An 18,917-nucleotide genomic window follows, 5' to 3' on the forward strand; every position below is an offset into this window, starting at 1 on the left:
TGGCACGAGAGATTGTGGAGGGAGGGGCACAATGGTATTGGGGTAATACGAAGATTGAGTTAAGAGAATTTGGAGACAACGTCTAACGACCCCAACTCCACCACTACTGAATGCGGATGACCCTAATGAGCGCTGGTACAACTCAGTGTCCGCAAAGCGGTTACAAGAAAGATAGAATTGGAATCAGATAGAAATTAGCCTTGAAATCCATCACGATAGATTGAGTCAATTAACCGGCCGCCAAGCTAGTAGAAAAATCGCGTGACCTTTCATCATTGTAACTCTCACGCTGACCCTGACCAGATTGTGGAGGGCCGTATGCTGTCTGTTCGAAAAAGCAGGAAACAACTAATTGTAATGCACAAAACACAAGACAACGTTCGATATTGCTAACATACTCAATTAATAGGGTATCCTTACTCCGAAATGCGCACCACAAGCCTGCCTTTAAATCCGCTATCCTGATAAGCCACTACAATGCCCGGGATCTCGTCAAACGACATCAGAGTGATGTGAGACCTAATGCTGGCTCTCTCCACAGCCTCCATCATCCTTTCGGTGGATTCTCTACCCGCAACATAACTCCCCCGAATCGTGAGCTCTCTGAAAACGATGACACTAGAGTCAAACCTCCAATTCTCAGCAGGCAAGCCCAAGACTCCCATGACCCCTCCAATTCGTAGGATCGTCAATGCCCAACTGTTGGCTGATAGTGAGTCTGTGCAAACCACAACTGCGGCTACGCCCTCCCCGTTCGTAAAGTCCAGGATTTGAGAAGTCGCACGTTCCGAGCCAGAATCCACCACCAGCACCGGCCTGAGACTTTCATTGAACATTTCAGTAGCAAGCTGCCTCCCCGCCGGACGGCTGTCGACCGCTATGGCGCGGAAACCCATGGCGCTGGCAAATTGTAATCCGAGATGACCCAAACCTCCGATGCCGACAATAGCTACAGTTTCTCCTGCTTCCAACTCACTTGTTGCTTTTTCGAGTGAGCCCCAAACTGTAGCACCTGCACACATCAATGGCGCCGCTTGCTCGAAAGATAGGGTCGGCGGTAAGCCGACAGTGGTCTCCGGATCTATGGCAAGATATTCCGCGAAAGCCCCATCATGATGAAAACCAGCGGTCTCTCTCTTTTCGCAGAATCTTGGGTCCAGAGTATGCTTCCTGCTAGTGCGAAGTGACAGACCGCAGCCACTGCATTTGCCGCATGAGTTCTTGTAGTTGAGAGCCCCAACTCTATCACCGACCTTCCATTTCTGATTGCAGTCTTTACCAACCTGAACCACGATACCGGCAGGTTCATGAGATGCGATCATGCCCAACGGTGACTCAAATTGTCCCTGTAAAACTTGTAGATCCGAGTGGCAGAATCCGGCCGCATGAACTCTGATAAGTAGCTCATTACTGCGAATGGCCGGAGTTTCTCTCTCCACTAGCTCATATGGTTTGTTATACTAATGGTTTGATTAGCTTTTCCTGAACTATCTCCTGGAGCATAATGCATCATGAGAACCGACTTCCTTTATCTGAGCTGCTCGCATCACCGGAGGAATGATGGGGTTTGCCATGATTTCCAAAAGAGAGCAGTTGAGGTTTGCCAAGGGCTTAGAACACGGACTGCGGTGCAGATCAAATTTGCTGTTCTTGATGTTTACTTGGTGCAAAAAACGAGGCCGTTGAGGTTGGAATATGGAGTTGAATTAGAACTTCAGACAATGGAGGGCTCGATCAAATTCTATTCTAGATGGGCTTATTCCACGGGTGGCCAAGCTCCTGAAGGTTTCAAGTTGAAGAGTTGTCGATGGTTGTTGGCCGTTATCATCCGACTTAAAGAGGGGTCAAGTCGAGTCGTTGGAGCAACTCGAGCACCTCCCAGTTCGCCTCCAAATCTGTCGACCACGCCACGAATCCACCCTCTATTACACAAAAACTTTGGGTCTCCAACAGGACCATACTGCGGCAGATCCGCGACCGGATGGAGTCCTTCGCCCCTCTTAGACAATACCCCTCCTTTTTCAATACCACAGCTATGTAAAAGGACTGGATACAAGTGATCGGTGAAATAATGTGGATGGAGTGGTCAAATGCCCAATGGTTGCCGTCCAATCAAAGGTATCACAATAGACATCTACCCAGTCCGATATCCCTGCTTCTGAACCTTACCTTCATAGGAGGTGAATCCACACAAGCTACCCCGCGATAAGCGAGCCAAGGCATGGGAAGGCATTGCAGAATTGATAGCATAATGAATCCCGATAAGATGATGAATACCCCTCAGTGACATGACCGACTGAGCCGCTACTAGGTTTGACTGTTTAAGAGGAATCCGCTCGCAGCGTGGCAGCAACCCTTTTCCTTTATTCTGCCTTTCCCCGAACCCCGCACGAGTCTTTATCAACCGATTCGAGATCATTCCACCTTTGAGAGTATCACCCCTCCCTGGTGAAGATTTGCACAGAAATCCAATCTCAACTCACAATGGGCAAGAAGCGTGTTCTCGTTAGCTATGGCGTCGACGTCGACGCGGTCGCCGGATGGCTAGGATCCTATGGAGGAGAAGATTCGTCCAACGATATCAGCAGAGGTAAGTATTGGGAGCTAAGGTAGTTGGGTATGCGTGGCCTACTTGAGCTTACGATTGAACTTTCCAGGTTATTTTGCTGGAACGATAGGTGTCCAACGGGTGCTCAAATTCCTCGCCAAGTACGACATCAAGGCTACATGGTTCATCCCAGGACACAGCCTCGAGACCTTTCCCGAGGACATGGCCGCTGTGCGAGACGCCGGCCACGAAATCGGGCTACATGGCTATTCGCACGAGAATCCGACAGATATGACCATCGATCAACAAAGAGAAATCCTTGATAAGACATATCGCATGCTCACAGACTTCGCGGGCAAGCCTCCAAGGGGTAGCGTCGCTCCATGGTGGGAAACAAGCAAGGAGGGGGCTCAGCTTTTGCTCGACTATGGTATCGAATACGACCATAGTATGAGCCACCACGATTGTCAACCGTATTATCTACGAACTGGCGATGAATGGACCAAGATTGACTACAAAAAGAAACCTAGCGAGTGGATGAAGCCTCTTGTAAGGGGACAAGAAACAGGGCTCGTGGAGATCCCGGCCAATTGGTACCTTGACGATTTGCCGCCAATGATGTTCATCAAAGATGCGCCAAACAGCCACGGATTCGTCAACGCCAGAGATGTGGAGGATATCTGGCGAGATCATTTTGACTATTTCTACCGCGAGTACGACGAGTTCATCTTTCCGCTGACAGTCCACCCGGACGTATCTGGTCGTCCTCACGCATTGCTCATGCACGAGAGGCTCATTGAACATATGAAGAAGCACGAAGGGGTGGAATTCGTCACCATGGAGCAGATTTGCGACGAATTCAAGGCGAAGACGGCACCGGCACAGGGAGCTGTGATGCCTGCAGAGCCTGGCGCCATGCTCAAGAAAGAAGCCGTAGGAGCATAGATACTGAGTTTACTCTTGTAATAAAATCGATATCCGAATTCTCAACTCCACAAAACGTTCATGCATATCTATTCCACCTTGCTTCCCTCCATATTGCCATATTTGTTTAGCACATCACCTCCACTTCAAAGAGCTTGCGTAAGGGAATGAGAAACTTATGAGGTAAACTGCTCTTATGACTCCACGATTCATCTTTCCGGCGGCGCTAGCCATAAACGTTCAAACATACTTAGCCAGGAGGTTCAGGCGGACATCTCTACAGACTTGGCTCTGTATCCTACTGCAAGACGCTTGGAGTAAGTCCTCGTCGATGAAGTCCATTGACATACATGCCTCCAAGGCTCGTCAACTTACCCCGCGCTTATCACTTATGATGCTCTAGTCAAATCAGTCAATGTGGACCTGTGGCTTTGGGGTATACCTGTTTCCAAGCCCGGAGCTTTCTAGACTCCAACTTCGGCACATGGGCTCGACAACTGCCCCAAGTTGTCACTAATACCCCAACCTTATCGCAGGAACCTTGTTTTGACCCACTGGCACTCCACAAACGCACATCCAACCCCTGAACGCGCTTTTGACTTTGGGTGTCGCCATGGGTCGGCGACCCACGATCTTGGAGCGGCATCTGGAGCTCGTCGCGGGGTTGGACAGTCTTTCCTTTCGACAGCTATCTTGCGTCGGAACATCTGTGCCGCTAGGAGATAAGCCACGCCAGGCTCTCGTGTTCATCTCACTCGTCACAGTCGATATTACCAGATGCTCCAACTTCAACTAACAGGGACGATCTTATATTGAGGTAATGTCCGCGGCTCATCCGTCATACGATACGCCACGGACTCTGTAGAAGCGACCACTCGGCTGGAATCGGAATCCGCATCAATAATCGAAACCGCCGTCAAAATGTCTCAGACCAATTCTGAAAAGAGCGATGCCATAACACCGGCGCCGGCCCGGAGCAGCGGTAGCATCGACGCGGGAAAGCTCGAGAATGCTGAAGATGCTTTTGAAGTCTTCAAGCGCGGCGAAGGGACGGTCGACTTCCGTACTGTGGGATGGATACATGCCTCAGTAATCTTCTTGAAGGGTAAGAAAGCCTTATCCACTTATCCGCCTGGCAAGCAGAGGCGTAGCTAACAAATCCAAGTTATTTTCGCAACTGGTGTTCTCACAATCCCTTCAGCCATGTTCGTGTTGGGTGCGCTGCCCGGTGCCATCAATGTTCTCGGTTGGCAGTTTCTCAACACGTACTGTGCCATTATCCAGGGTAATTTCCGCAACGCCCATGCTGGGTGTCATTCTATCGCGGATATGGCCAACGTCGTTGGTGGTGTTTGGCTGAAGGAAGTTGTCGGAGTCCTCTTCCTCGTCACATATGCAATCGTCGGCGCATCGGGCATTTTTGGCACATCAGTTGCCTTCAATGCACTCTCGAACCACGCCATCTGTACCAACTATTTCATGTTGGTGGCCACTGCCTGTGTCTTTATCCTAGCAAGTGCTCGAAAATTCGAAAAGATTGCATGGTTGACATGGGCTGGCTTCTTGTCAGTGTATATCGCCGTTTTCATCGTGGTGTAAGTTCACTTCCTCCCAACCCAGATCATATCTCTCTATAAGTGTATCGATCCTGCTGTCTGCGCTCCAAAGCCTTCGAAAATTCCACTAACATTTGTTACAGCGTTGCGGTCACGCAAGTCGACAGGCCTGCCGCTGCCCCAAAGACCGGTGATTTCGACCTAGGTTACCATGTCATCGGAAACCCCAATTTCGTGACCGCAATCACGAGTGTTGCAACTATCTTCTGCTCTGGTGCAGGAACATCGGCGTTCCTTCCCGTCATCTCGGAAATGAAGAAACCCAAGGATTACAATAAAGCTGTGTACCTTTGCATGGGTATTGTCACAGCGTCCTACTTGACCTTCTCACTTGTTGTCTATCGTTGGTGCGGCCAGTGGGTTGCCTCTCCTTCACTAGGTAGTGCTGGAGAGACCGTCAAGAAAGTCTCGTACGGCATTGGCTTGATCGGCCTGATGGTCAGCGCGTGTCTGTACATCCATGTCGCAGCCAAGTACTTGTTTGTCAGAATCCTGCGAGATTCTGTTCATTTACAGAAGAACTCGGTCATTCACTGGTCTGTTTGGCTTGCGTGCACCCTCGGAATGTCCGTGGTCTCATTCCTCTTGGCGTCTGGAATTCCCATCTTCAACTATCTGCTGGCGCTAGCAGGAAGTTTAACTTTCGCACCTCTAGCACTCGGTCTTCCTGGTTACTTATGGATCTTCGACCACCCGCATTACAGACAGGGCAACTTGTGGCAAGCCATGGTATACTGGCTGAACTGGCTTATGATTCTACTGGCCGTTTTCCTGACTATCGGCGGCACTTATGGTGTCGTTCAAAACATCATTGATGCCTATGCCGACGGCCTGATTGGGGGTGCCTTCTCGTGTGTGGACAACAGTGGCTCATCATGAACGGCCGGTGGAACTGGGAAAGGCCATAAGTATTTGATAGAGATGGGAGGGATTGTTCTTGTTCTTAAGGATGTTTGTTAGCCCCAAGAGAATCGTAATACTGTTCGTTGTAATCTGGCGTTAAAGTGATGGTCCATTTTGATTCACTTCAACGAGGCTAGCATCGACCTACCAGCCTAGGCAGACATCGTAACGGGAATAGCGCAACAGGTTTCAGTCAAGTGAATGGTACAGAAAACCATTCTGGACGACAGTATGACTCAAAATGCAACGCAAACGTCATAGGATAATTACTGAATACAAAATGATATAATATTTACAGCATGACCGCCATTCCTTGGGCACTTTTACCAACGCCGAGTTGTCCAAGCGCAAAATGCTGGACTTGTTTCTTCGCGGCGGTGTCAACCACAGTGATTGCAGACTGTGTTGTTCCGTTGCCTGGACTCAGAGCATACACAAAGTGGCCAGCCGCCCTCAGGTCAGTCAAACCTGGATCACCATTGGCGCTGAGATCGATGATACTTTGGATGCTTGCATCGCTCAGCGACATTTCGATCAACCTGTTAGTCCCAACATCAGTGACGAATGCGCTGCCAGTTGCCAAAGAAACTGCGACCCAACATGTTGCTTTCTGTCCGTCGACAACGCTCATCCCCTTTACAGAAGCAACGTTCGTCTTCGAGTCAATGGACAAAATCGCCCCACCAAAAGAAGCATCAGTGACAAAGAGATTGTTGCTCCTGGGGATCGTCGACGAACCAAACAAAACTGCAGTACCGTTCGGCGACGATTGCACTCCATCATGTTCAACAGAGCCCTGGCTGTTAACCTTGTACGCACCAAGAAACCCTGTCTTATTTTGAGACGGATCACCCTTGACTGTAGTGAATAGGATGCCCTGGTTGTTGGAAAAGAGAACTTGAGATATGGTGTTGGTTGGTCCGACGGGAGGGGTAGTCTGGCTCAGTTCAACGGGCCGAAGAGTATCCATGGATCTCAGTCCATCTGTGGAAAATCTAGCGCAAGAGACTCCAGACTGGTTCCCGGAACAGCCGACGCAGACAACATTGTGTTTCATTGACGCTGCTATCGTGTTGGGGAATTGGCAAGGAACCGCAACTGGGCGGCCCATCATGGTGAGCTTGGTGGGGTTCGACGGGTCGATTGCGAACATTGTGACCGTGTTCGAGCCAGCATTGACGGCGAACAAGCTCTGCAAGACTGACATTAGCAAAAGCTAACAATCAAGAATGTGAATCGGCGTTATTACATTGCCTGCAATAGTAAGTGCCGACTGAGATGCTAAAGCATCAGGAGCAGCTGGCTCGTTTGCTGTGCCATCAAGAAAATTCGAACCGGATCCACCAGTTGAGAATGTTGCTCCCTTTGAAAGCATGCCATTGCTGGATATTGGAATGGCAATCACAGAATTGGTCTGATCGTTGGTGATAGTGTAGATAGCTTTTCCGGGCCGAGATTCAGCCTTACAGGCCATTGTTCTTCCCGAAACAGTCGATATAGATGAAGCAAAGCAAAAGAAGAGAATCATGTGCTGACGCATGTTGGGGATGGGGTAAATAGTTGTGATGGATGGTTGAGGTGAGGAATGGTAGGTTGTGGGTGTTGATAATCACCAAAACATGAGCAAAGAGTAGTTTATCTGTAGAAATGTACGAGCTGAGTAGAGTCTTGATTGTTTCGACAAAAGAGTAAGGAAATATAAGAAATATATAATGCGAGGTTTCCAAGGGCGAACAAGTACTTGGGTATCCTATTGAGTCGCTGCCGCTTCCAATGTTCGCGCATTTCGCGAGGGCAAAATGATGCGGTAATCCCCATTTCCTATTTGGGAAGATTCGATGACAGTATCTTTTGTTGTGTGCATCCAAACATCGATTGACATCTCGAAACCCGCATCACGAAAGCGCTTCAAGGAACAGATACCCGGGGGAAGGCCTGACAGCCATGCCTTTCACCATGGTCCCTTCAGCTTTACGTCGCTCTCCCAGTGTACTTTCTTCAGTCATTGTCAGTAGATTCCACACCACTGAAAGGGAGCCACAAGATCAAACGGTTGATTCCACATCGCCTGCGTCCACTAAACAAGGTTATCAAGACGCTACAGCCTCCATGAAGCGCTCCTTTTCGTCTGACATGCGGTGAGATCTAACCACAAGAGGCAATTTTGATATTCTCATCGCGCCAAATGAAACAAGTGGGCCATTTGATCGTCAGCCGAACATCCGAGACCACCCCAGAATCTGAAACTGCCATCTGAAGTGAGGAATTATGGTGAGCAGTCGCAGCTGACAGTCAGTCAATAACAATGCACTTTAAGAGTGTCGGGAAATTGCAATCATTGCTGCACAACAACAATCTCAACCACGAAGAACAAGAACTCCAATCTGGATTGTACGACACAGCTTTATCTGTCCGTCGATCTTTTGAAACAATCCCAGGCTCCGTGTCGTCCATTTGCATCAGTATGAGCAGCAAGATATTCCGTATCTTGAATCCTGGAGGTTCGTCCATGGAATTGAGCCAGCACAAGAATGCGCATGCGTGTCGTGCAGCTTTCTGTGTGTGACTACATCGTTGTCGGAAAGCTAAGTGCGTCGCAGAGGCCAAGAAAGACCCCGTGGAGAAGCGGCGAGCACAACTTCGAAGTGCACAACGGTATGAGAATGCATCTGTATCAGCGCTGAGGCGATTTTGTAATTCTGTATTTAGGTCGTACCGTGACCGCAAGGACAAGTACACCAAGTCGCTCGAACAAGAGGTCGAAAGAGCCCGAAACAGAGAAGCTGAACTTATGATCCGATGCGAGCAGATGTATGCTGCTCTCGAGTCGTTAACAGAGATGCTTTCTCGCCATGGAATCGGTATTCCTGCCGCTTTCGAGGACAACTTAACCAGCAAATATGACGGTGGAATTCACAACTTATCTCATTCTAGAACGGGCGAATTCTTGGCCGGATTGAGAGCCACCGAACTTTTGAAAACTTCGGAAAAAGAATCAGAAGACAGTCGAACGGTTGACAAAACCCCACTCCAGGCGGAACTCAACACGACGGCTGATATTGTTGCCAACGACCTCCAAACGGCAACAGACGCTCTGTCGAGTCACCAATACACCGAAAAGCAAGGAATAGAGCTTCCGTGGTTGAAGACTAACAGAGCGGTTACTATGTATGATTTTGACGACAACCGAATGTGCGAGGTTGACTTGATCGCAGCAGGTATGGAGTTTGTTCTAAGGTGAGAGCACAGCCATGCCACAATGCGTCGGTCTTAAGTCGACAATCTCGTCTTAGTAAGTTGCATATTCGCTGACTCCATTTAAGGCTTGAAAGTCCTTGCCTTGAACATATTCATGGTGACCTCAAGAAGCCTGATGACTCAACGGGTCACGTTTTGACAGTGTCGGCGAGAACTATCTCTTTATATGCAGACCAATCCCGATCGAACGAGAAAGGTCATGTTGGTATTCCGTCGTACCAAGACGCACCCCGAGATATCTTGGAACGGATCCTAGCTCTCTCTCCGCACGTTTGCTTCGACGGGGAGATGACGCCAGCCCAAGCGTGGGAGTACATACGGAGCCAACCTCACTTTGGCGGCATCGAGCTGCGAAGATTATGGGCGCTTGCTGACAGATTGATGGAGGGCATTAAATGTCATGGGTAAGCCAAGCTATGGACGAACGGGCGATGTTCTGGCTGACAATCAAATCAGTTTTGGTGCTGTGATTGAGACTCAGGGTTTTCAGGCATTAGTATACGATGCTCTGCTGCTCGGGACGCAGTTCTTATAGGAGTTGTCCTTAGTCCAACAACCAATAGCCAGCTTTAGAATCTGACAACATGGTAGCCGGAGATTCAAGGATTGTTTTGAAAGGCATCAGGCTACGAAAACATCAAGATAAGAAGGGGTTTCTTCGTAAGAAGTGGTTAGGTTCGTGAGTATCTAATGGTTTAATGATGAAACTTCTAGATCATCATTCGCGTCTGATTGGAGAAAATCCCAGGTTGCCAAATCGCGAAAAAGACTGGGCATGCCGTAATCGAAGAAATCATAAAAGGCCCTGTCAAAATGAGAGTAAGATAGCCCATCAGCGAACCAAGTGGCAGCCCGGTGACCCGATTGACCATCATCATCTGTGGATTCATCTGGTGGCAGAAAGGCCTCACTAGGCTGCACCAAGCTCGAAACAGGTGACACTGAGCTTTCAGTCACATCTTGGGTTGGTCCATGTCGTTGAAGGTTATTCAAGTTGCTGATTGGGTTCCTAGTGACGTTTGCGTGTTGATGTGTGTCGTCGCAAGTGCACAGGGCGCCCTCTGTGGTTCGAATGGGAGGTGCACTGGGCCTGGTAAATTGTTGCAGACGCCTCACTAACCTAGCAACTCCCTTTGCACTGGTCCAAAGTCGACTGAGGATGACGAGGTTGTCGTAACATGCTCCAAGATCTTTGTACGCTTCTTCTGGTGCTCGCTCGCCATCCCTAAGAGCGCGATAGACCACCGTGGTAGACATTGACATAGCATAAGGTACAAGAGGAAGAGGCGGGAGATTGGCAGGCTCTGCAAGACAGACGATGCGTAGTACACTATCAGCAGAAGATAGTCGTCGCTGATACTGGACGCTCTTCGGCCCGCTATAGCGACAGGAGAGCATCGCGGCGACGTGGTACCAAATTTGCAAGTACACTAAGAGACTAGAATCAGAGAAAGTCACAACGCTTTACTTCAAGCTCCAAGTTTACTTACATCTGTGGGATCTCTGGAACTCATCCATGCAAACATTAGTGGTCAGCTCAGAGAATGTCGGAAACGCATCAAAGTCATCGTCCGTTGCTGTTGAGCTAGCTTTGTAAATCCTAGTTGCCGTTTTCATCAAATCTCCGAGAGAGAGAGATATGGCCATTAGCTGGGACCGGTAGTGATCCTTTCGGGGAGCAATGCGTTCAACCCCAATGTCTGTATCATCAATCATGAACGGAGCAGCGCCCATGACGGGCTTGTTCAGCCGATCAAAATTTCGTAGTGTCCACCACAAAAAGTCGCAACGCTCCTGGTCGGAATTAACGGGAACCTTTACGTGCAGTGAGATTGCCCACGCTTCGGATATAGCCTGAGAAAGATACCCTGAGGAGCGATCTAGCCCACTCAGGCCGTCGTTGTGTAGATGCATCAAGGCTAAAATTTGAACTTTGGTGATCCGGTCGGGCTCGAGATCTGCCTTGATAGAGACATCAAGACCTTTGAGTAATATAGAAGCAAAATGTCTCTGATCCAGGATAGCGCCATCCTCACAGATTCTCAGAAATGGGGCTGCCTGTCTGAATTTACAGGCAATGAGGGAGACTGCTCTGAGGAGAAATATGGATGCTTGCCCGTTACTGTAGTCCCGAAACATTGCAGCCCCATCTAGTACTGGAATGAGGTCATCTAAGAGCATGTTGTAAATTGGCAGAAGGATGTCAGTCGTCGACTTTGGCAATTCGAGGTAAGCACCCTCTTCCTCAAGATATCTTCGTTGATTGTCTGAAATTTCAGGCCGCCTGGAATTGAGACGGTGACGATCGTACCAATTGCGCTGGCGGAGAGATCTTTCCTCTAGAGAAATACCTTCTTCAGATGTATTCAAGTCTTTCTCTTTGCGACGTGAATGCACTTGGCAAGTGCCAGCCTTGTCCGCAAGTCTTGCCCCTGTAGAATCCATAGAAAGATCTGTCAAGACGGATTCTGGGTTGTACAGACTGACACGGCTCGGACTAGGACTCGAGTCTCGAGTATTCGATGCCTGGTCAACCGGGTCTGTGATTGACCTGTCGCCGCGTCTGGCGGCGTATGGTCTTTCGGTGACACCGACATGATAGCACCGTTTCTTTCGTGCACGGCAGCCTTGACAGGGTGAATGGCTTGGGTTAGTTGGGAGTGATTTTGCCGAGAGGACATGGACACAGGAGGAATTATATAGACTTATCTTGGGAAGAGCGTTTAGCGTTCTGGCTCGCAGAGGCCTGCCAAACAATTTCCATGTCGGTACTTGTCACCGATCCGCAGTCGGCTGCTGACAGAAGAGTTGCACAAGTCCAGTTGCACAAGTGATGGGATACCTCTATTCCGAAAGGTCGGGTGATGTTGCGGAGAAGAGTTAAAGCCCGGCAGAGTCTGGTCGACGTCCCCAGCTGGAATCAGCCCTAAAGACAGCTCGTCTCCACATGGACATGGTAGTAATCTTAGCCAATCAGCCAAGTGTTGAAATTGCAATACCCACATGTGTCGGAGTTGAGAAAACGTGGGGAAATGCCCCCTCAAATCGAGCACAGATTCTCGTCTGCGCCGAGCTGGTTAATTGGTTTGATCGCAACATCAAAGACAAGCCACCAGCGCTAAGCAAAAGACTTGGAGGTTAGAATCAAGCTGCAGTACGCTCATTTACCTGTCGGCCGTTTCAAATGCACTTGCTCCCAAGTTAGCCTGCCAGCGTCATGGATTGTTGAGATGCCAAACTTCCACGGAACAAATAGCAAAAGCTTCACTTGAATGTCGTCTCATCAGTAAAGGTACCGGTGTTAGTAAGGCAAGATCAGTCTCTTTTGCAATGAACTGGAAAAGAGTCATTGAAAAGTTGGTCTCGCACGTATTGAGCCAAGGAGAGTCGAGAAATATCTCCCTGCAGAACTAATGGTACCACTAACTAAGCTCCCAAGACAGTGGATATAGATTCAGGACTCTTCTAGACACCGACGCCCACAGCATAGTCTGGCCACAAGCTCTCGCAGCTTGAACCTAAGGCTGGTTTCCATGATAGCAAAGTGGCGAAATCGGGCACGCTATACAACTGCTGGATATCCCAGTACCCTTGGCCACTTTCAACCAGGTTGCCCACCCCGACACTTCCAAAAATTAAAGCGCTCCAGATGACCAGTAGCAATGTGGCCGAGACAACCAAACTCGAAAACGGTCAGGACTGTAAGGTTCGCAAGGAGGACGGCTGTGCCGAGCTGGTTGACATGAGGTGCCCTGATGGGGAGGAGATAGTGGCCTATGACAGGAGCGGATGCGTAAGTCGCTCGCATCTAACCCCTTTCAGCATATTGGTCGCTGAAAAAAGTTGAAAATTGGCTGACCATATTTCTTACCGACTCTTTAGGGGAAGCGGGGATGACACCAAGGGTGTCCTGGTATGCTGCCCTACAGGCTCAACAAGCCAGAAGTGCACCTCGCGGGGCATCCCCCAAAGTACCTACCGAGACACCTAGTCACTCAAGGCTATTAGAGACAAAGAGCTGCACGAACAGCTCCATCAAATCGACTGATTACTACACGACTTCCGCGTCTAGAATTGGCAGCTCGAGTTTTTCTTCCCTCATAGGACGCTTCATAGGCGGAATACGACCAATGTCAGCCTTGAGTATATGTATGTGATCTATATTTCTAGGATCCGAGTTTATTGTGGTAAAACAAAGGGTTTACAAAATATTTTGGGCGGGATGACTTTATCCACAAGTGGTAAGGGCGCGCCTCTACTGGCCTACTTGAGAAGGCATAGTTACATACTGGAATGACGGATTGGCCGATAGACGCCTGCTACGGAAAAAGAATTCGCCTATCTGTGGAGTCTCAAGAGTGCCCCGTGGGGAGGGTGATCGTTCCATGTCTTGCTTCCCACCTTGGTCCGACAACTGACAAATTACAACCTTCGATCTGATGCATTGAGAAAGCGGCAGTTGAAGTAGCCCAAAGCATTCAATGTGGCAATGACCGAGGTGGCTCCTTGAATGCATAAAGACGTATGTACCGTCTCCCGTTCAAGCATGCATCATGGACCCAACTTTCGCACTCATGCGGACTACACCCAACGCCCTGCAACGCCGGCCATATCGTTCAAAGAGGAATCGGCCGTGCATGCTTTGCCGTGCGCGTAAGACTTCATGCCGCCGCGCGGGAAAAGATACTTCTTGCATAACGTGCCGCAAACGAGGCGAACGCTGCAGCTTTCTCGATGATCCCACTCACGAGTCGGCTCTCACTCATGAGTCGGCAACCGCCTCTCTGTCCGGGGGTAGTCCCAATGATTGCGACGGGTTGGATGACCTCGGACAAGCTGGAGTCGGCTTCGACACTTCAACAATCCTGCCAGGAGATTTAGCCAGCGACATTGTTCAGGGCTCCCTTGGTGACCATACGAATGACCATTACAGCCAGCACCCCGCGGACGAGGACGCGATGTATGGGGGCTTCACCGATGAAAGGACCTGGGGCAGCCCTCCGCCAGATGAAACACAATTCGCGAGCACTGCTATTGGCGCTGGTCTGATGCAGTTTGATGGAATCCCGCTTGCGAATTCTCAAGTCCTTCATCAGCATGATTTTGAGACACCCGAGCGAGCAGCTCCACTGCCAACATTAGAAGCCTCGTCAAATGGCGCGAATTCCGCGCACGAGATCGGGATTAGATTCTCGACAGAACCACACGATGGCTGTGCACAGTCGTCTAATCTGAACGATGCTGCTTTTACCATCGACCAGAGACCTGAGTTCCAGAGCGCGTACTTTGGTCTCTCGGGAGAGTCGGACCCTTATCTTCTCCGGCATTACTTGTATAACGACGCAGACGAATTTCCGTTTCTTCGAGTGATATATCGAAGGACGCAGAGCGGGACCCCCTTCCATCGCGACCATTCTTCGGTCACAGGACATCCCAGATCAGATGAAAACAATGTTCCGGTCCAATTCCTTCTAACTTCAAATGAGTTGAGTGATGAGCTTAGACGCCTCGGTCCTACCAATCATTTATATAATTATGAGTCAGTGAGAAAGGAACTGAACGACTTGGTGAGTGAAGATGTCGGACGGAGACTTGTTCTATTGTAAGCCTGCCCCGCTTCCACCAAGCATCATGACCCTAACTGTCCAGGTTCGTACAATATGTTTACCCAGCATTTCCAGTTATTTCTCGGTCACAAATAGTGACTGCCTTTGATGGACATTTCAAGTCTGCGTCCCCGGGACATGCTCCACTGCCAACTTATCTGCTGGCCGCTATATACGCTTCTGCGCTCCCTTTCACTGCATACGATGATATACTATGCGTCTCCAGTGTCTACAAGAAACCTCCCGCCCAAAGAATATGGCAAATTGTCTATGACGGGATTCAGACTACGCTACATACCCCGAAACTATCTACCATCTCAAGCGCATTACTGTATCTTCATAAACCCCGAGTAGGAGTGCAGCATGTATCCGCGGACACGTCTTTCGCCTGGTCTATGATCGCCTCTGTCGTTGGCTTAGCCACGAGCCTAGCGCTGCACCTGGACTGCAGTTCATGGTCAATACCGCCGTGGGAAAAGCGGCTTCGACGCCGCTTGTGGTGGATGACATTCTCCGAGGCGACGTGGAGAAGTCTCTTGTTGGGAAGGCCTGCTATAATCGCACCAGATCAGTGGAATGTGTCGGAGCTCACTTCACTGGATTTTGAGGTTGAGGAAATGCTTCTTGGGCTTGGCGATGATACGAAAGCAAACGATTTCGCGGAAAAGCTGCGACTTGCAACACATGAGTCCGATGAGGGTATGATATCACAGCGACTCGCAACTTTGACCATTATTGCCGACAATATATACCGTTGTCTCTAGTAAGTCCTCTGATGCCCGTTGTTTGTTGCTTACATGCGCTGAGAGAAATCGCACAGCACGATACGGGCTACTGAGAAGCTCGCCGATGACCTTGCTGGCTCCATCAGGGCTATCAAACCTCTTCGTGAAGAGCTCAAGGTGTGGTATGCCAGTCTTCCTATCTATTTAAAGACACCAAAGATAGATCACGAGAGGGTCGCTCCCGCCGCACCAAGCTCGGCAGCCTGCCTCAAATTCGCGTATCTGACTCTCGAAATTCTACTTTACCGAGCTTTGCTTCGGCCACTGGGCAAAATCGACCTGGAAGTTGTCTCGAATGCAGTTTCACAGACAGATAATCTTCGTAGTAGCTCGGATGCCAACATGACTGGACCGGAACTGGGCGAGAGCCTGCGAAACGAGATAGAGCTGATTATATGTGCTGCCGAAAACTGTGCGAGGATTATCAGCACCTTCACCGTCGAGCTGATGTCTTGGGATTTTGCCGGTTTCTGGTATGCTTGTAAGTAACGCCTCATGTTTGTGCAAGGAAGTACGCAGTTACAAGCACATGTCTAATTAGTGGGCTAATCTAGGGTCTCGCATTGGTTGGGCGATAACCTCAAGCTTTCTTGCCTTACTCTTTGTCCAATCACCAAGCGTGCAGCACGCAAAAACGTGCAAGACTCTGATCGACAAGTGGCGGCAAATATTGCGACACCAGTCTCAAAGCTTCGAGGACATGAGCCTTGGGATTCTCCGGTTGGATGCGATGTACTGGTCAAACATGAATAAGATCTTTAGGATTAACAGACATGTAGCACAAGTAATCAAAGACTCGACATGAAGTCGACATTGCACTGTTATATGCTCGCTATACACTGGTTTCCCAAACGTTTGGGCATCGTGCCCACGGATGGAAGCAAACTACCGAGATCTCATCAGCATTCATAATCCGCGCACATCAAAACTGGGACCCACCTTACAGAAGCTGCTGCACATCGCTATCCTAAGCATGATTGCTGAAGCGTTTCTACAAAACGGCTTCTAGGACAACCGACACTGCAAATCTCAGCGGCAACTGTGGGTCAACACGTGCACAAGCGAGTCCCGGCGCTCATGGCAAGATACTTTTGATATGTCTATGTATCAGATTGTGTCGGGCACCTCCACATGTTCTCCTGGGGCACCGCAGTACTAGTGAATGAGCACTGATCACATTCACACCGCGAGCCGGAGACCTCCAGATACATTTCCAACCTGCTTTGCGTTTCTCCTACGGACGAGGATGTGGATGAGTCCGACCGCAACCAGAGCAATAGCCTCCATAGCGAGCGAGACTGCGTTGCCCATAATGTAGCGCGGCGAGTCCTTCTTCGGATAAATCTGGGATGAGGGAATTCCCGAGGCGTTGGCGATGGAGATGAGCAAAGGGATACCGATTGAGCGCACGTGGTCGGTGGGAAGATTATTTGTCACCCAAGTGACGACAAGGGTGTTATAAGGATAGACACCTGTGACATATTAGGAGCTGGATAGCTTCAGTAGGGTGCGAACCGGACTCACCAGCAGCAACGAGGAACATGGCGAAGAGGTCTGCGCCGTGGTTGCTAGTGCCGACGGTGATCGCATAGCCAACAAGGACAGGAATCGGAACGATCATGGCGAGAATGCCGCGCTTGTTGAGTTTGTCTGAGAGCCAAGCGACGAGGCACAGAAACAGGCAGGCGAAGACGTACACCGGGATGGAGAGATAGTTCGCCTGGAGGGAAGTATATCTACTATGTGTGAGATGCATACTTTCACTGGCACTGGGAGAAAAGTTAGAAAAGAGACTTACCCAAAACCAACGATGAGAGTAGGCAAAAAGGTGGTGAAGCCGAATAGCGGAACGGACGAACAGAACATGCCGATGGCAGCAATGTAGATAATGGGCTCCGTAAAAGCCATTTTGGCATACTTCCACTCGAATTTTCTCTCCCCCTTATAGGCCACATCTCTCTTGACACGCATGCTCATGACGTAGCGCTCCTCTTCGTTGAGGAACCATGCCTTCTCAGAGTCGAACGGTAGCGTGACCCAGAGAGCCAGGCCAATCACGATGGAGATGCACCCCTCGATGATGAACAGCCAGCGCCAGGCCTCGAGTCCGGCCTTAGAACCCATTGTCTGGATGCCGTAGGCAATGAGGCCACCAAAAGCACCTGAAAGGGCAATCGCACCGTAAAGCACGGCAATGCGCTTGGCTTGCTGAGCCCGGGAGTAGACGGTCGAAATCAGGAAAGCAAGACAAGGGAAGAGGCCGGACTCGAAAATTCCCAGGAGGAGGCGGACAGCAATTCCATGGTAATAGTTGTGGATGAACCCTGTTGCGATAGTAACAACACTCCATCCGATCATGGCGACAGCAAGGACTGCGTTAGCTCCCCATTTCTTAACCGCCATGACCCAGGGGATCTCGAAGAGGACGTAGGTCGGATAGAACAAGGTTGACAGGTCATTGAACTGTGTTCCAACGAGCCCCAAGTCTTGTTCGAAACCAAAAACTCGAGCGTTTCCTGCCAAGAGCTCGTGTTAATACCAACGGCCACAAGACTGGACGCGATGCAATTTCCACAAACCAATATTAGTTCGGTCAAGATATGCAATGAGCATGAGCAACGCCATTTGCGGCATCATGTACTTGTCGAATTTTGAGATGGCGCGTTTCTCTAGGACCGGATCGATCAAGATCGAGCTTTCACCCATGGTTGGAGGTGGTGAATCGGTAATGTTGCTCGGAACGAAGTCAGAGTTGATATTGGCTTCTTTGGTGTACTCCATGATCATTGTATCTGGGAGGTGAAAGTGATTGGACTTGACGATGAGATTCGAGTTGAGACCCCGCTGTCCTTTTTGAAGACAGCATAGTTGATAACTCCAACGATGATGTTGAACGAGCTTATCGGCATTACCCGTATCTGTTGATAAGTTTCGCCGGGTCAGTTCAACAATAAGCCTCGATAACAAATCTAGGCTGCTATATTAGCCGTTGATAAGCGGTCGTTTGGAACCGGCGTAGAAGCAATTGACCAGTCAGGTTCCGTGTTCGCCGAAACTATGGAACTAGAATCCGCCGAATCTGTTAATGAATCGTAGTGGAGACAAATTCGCCGAATAATTTGTGGGTATGGTACCACGATAGAATACGTTTAGGAGTCAACTACTAGTGCTCATACTCGGTAGATCATCGAGCCGTGTATGTATTCGAGAAGATAAATATCGAGGCACAAATTAGCATGATTTTGTTCCTCTTCACACAGCCATTCGACTGCATCTT

At 49.5% G+C, this 18,917-nt stretch overlaps 8 protein-coding genes across 8 annotated transcripts; 4 read left to right on the top strand and 4 right to left on the bottom strand.

The window, feature by feature from the left end:
- Positions 1–416: 416 nt before the first annotated feature.
- Positions 417–1,574, bottom strand: CPAR01_16380 (alcohol dehydrogenase GroES-like domain-containing protein; the record flags this gene model as incomplete). The annotated part of the gene is made up of 2 exons (XM_060500625.1): positions 417–1,460; positions 1,524–1,574. The coding sequence occupies 2 exons, from the start codon at positions 1,572–1,574 to the stop codon at positions 417–419; spliced, it is 1,095 nt and encodes a 364-aa protein (XP_060340806.1).
- Positions 1,575–2,484: 910 nt separating this feature from the next.
- Positions 2,485–3,493, top strand: CPAR01_16381 (polysaccharide deacetylase; the record flags this gene model as incomplete). Its single annotated transcript, XM_060500626.1, has 2 exons — positions 2,485–2,590; positions 2,658–3,493. 2 exons carry the CDS (start codon positions 2,485–2,487, stop codon positions 3,491–3,493), a joined length of 942 nt encoding a protein of 313 aa, XP_060340807.1.
- A 900-nt stretch (positions 3,494–4,393) lies between these two features.
- Positions 4,394–5,967, top strand: CPAR01_16382 (transmembrane amino acid transporter; the record flags this gene model as incomplete). Its single annotated transcript, XM_060500627.1, has 3 exons — positions 4,394–4,577; positions 4,638–5,067; positions 5,172–5,967. The coding sequence occupies 3 exons, from the start codon at positions 4,394–4,396 to the stop codon at positions 5,965–5,967; spliced, it is 1,410 nt and encodes a 469-aa protein (XP_060340808.1).
- A 316-nt stretch (positions 5,968–6,283) lies between these two features.
- On the bottom strand, positions 6,284–7,465 carry CPAR01_16383 (uncharacterized protein; the record flags this gene model as incomplete). The annotated part of the gene is made up of 2 exons (XM_060500628.1): positions 6,284–7,183; positions 7,241–7,465. The coding sequence occupies 2 exons, from the start codon at positions 7,463–7,465 to the stop codon at positions 6,284–6,286; spliced, it is 1,125 nt and encodes a 374-aa protein (XP_060340809.1).
- Positions 7,466–8,296: 831 nt separating this feature from the next.
- Positions 8,297–9,784, top strand: CPAR01_16384 (uncharacterized protein; the record flags this gene model as incomplete). The annotated part of the gene is made up of 5 exons (XM_060500629.1): positions 8,297–8,492; positions 8,592–8,646; positions 8,701–9,228; positions 9,315–9,653; positions 9,706–9,784. The coding sequence occupies 5 exons, from the start codon at positions 8,297–8,299 to the stop codon at positions 9,782–9,784; spliced, it is 1,197 nt and encodes a 398-aa protein (XP_060340810.1).
- A 152-nt stretch (positions 9,785–9,936) lies between these two features.
- On the bottom strand, positions 9,937–11,930 carry CPAR01_16385 (uncharacterized protein; the record flags this gene model as incomplete). The annotated part of the gene is made up of 3 exons (XM_060500630.1): positions 9,937–10,679; positions 10,740–11,681; positions 11,729–11,930. The coding sequence occupies 3 exons, from the start codon at positions 11,928–11,930 to the stop codon at positions 9,937–9,939; spliced, it is 1,887 nt and encodes a 628-aa protein (XP_060340811.1).
- A 1,872-nt stretch (positions 11,931–13,802) lies between these two features.
- Positions 13,803–16,189, top strand: CPAR01_16386 (fungal specific transcription factor domain-containing protein; the record flags this gene model as incomplete). Its single annotated transcript, XM_060500631.1, has 4 exons — positions 13,803–14,816; positions 14,978–15,618; positions 15,676–16,121; positions 16,182–16,189. The coding sequence occupies 4 exons, from the start codon at positions 13,803–13,805 to the stop codon at positions 16,187–16,189; spliced, it is 2,109 nt and encodes a 702-aa protein (XP_060340812.1).
- A 630-nt stretch (positions 16,190–16,819) lies between these two features.
- On the bottom strand, positions 16,820–18,427 carry CPAR01_16387 (uncharacterized protein; the record flags this gene model as incomplete). The annotated part of the gene is made up of 4 exons (XM_060500632.1): positions 16,820–17,112; positions 17,165–17,376; positions 17,439–18,156; positions 18,220–18,427. 4 exons carry the CDS (start codon positions 18,425–18,427, stop codon positions 16,820–16,822), a joined length of 1,431 nt encoding a protein of 476 aa, XP_060340813.1.
- Between the last annotated feature and the right edge of the window lie 490 nt (positions 18,428–18,917).

The sequence above is a fragment of the Colletotrichum paranaense genome, assembly GCF_030867605.1.
Source record: "Colletotrichum paranaense strain IMI 384185 chromosome Unknown Scaffold_24.1, whole genome shotgun sequence".
Classification (NCBI taxonomy): Eukaryota; Fungi; Ascomycota; class Sordariomycetes; order Glomerellales; family Glomerellaceae; genus Colletotrichum; species Colletotrichum paranaense.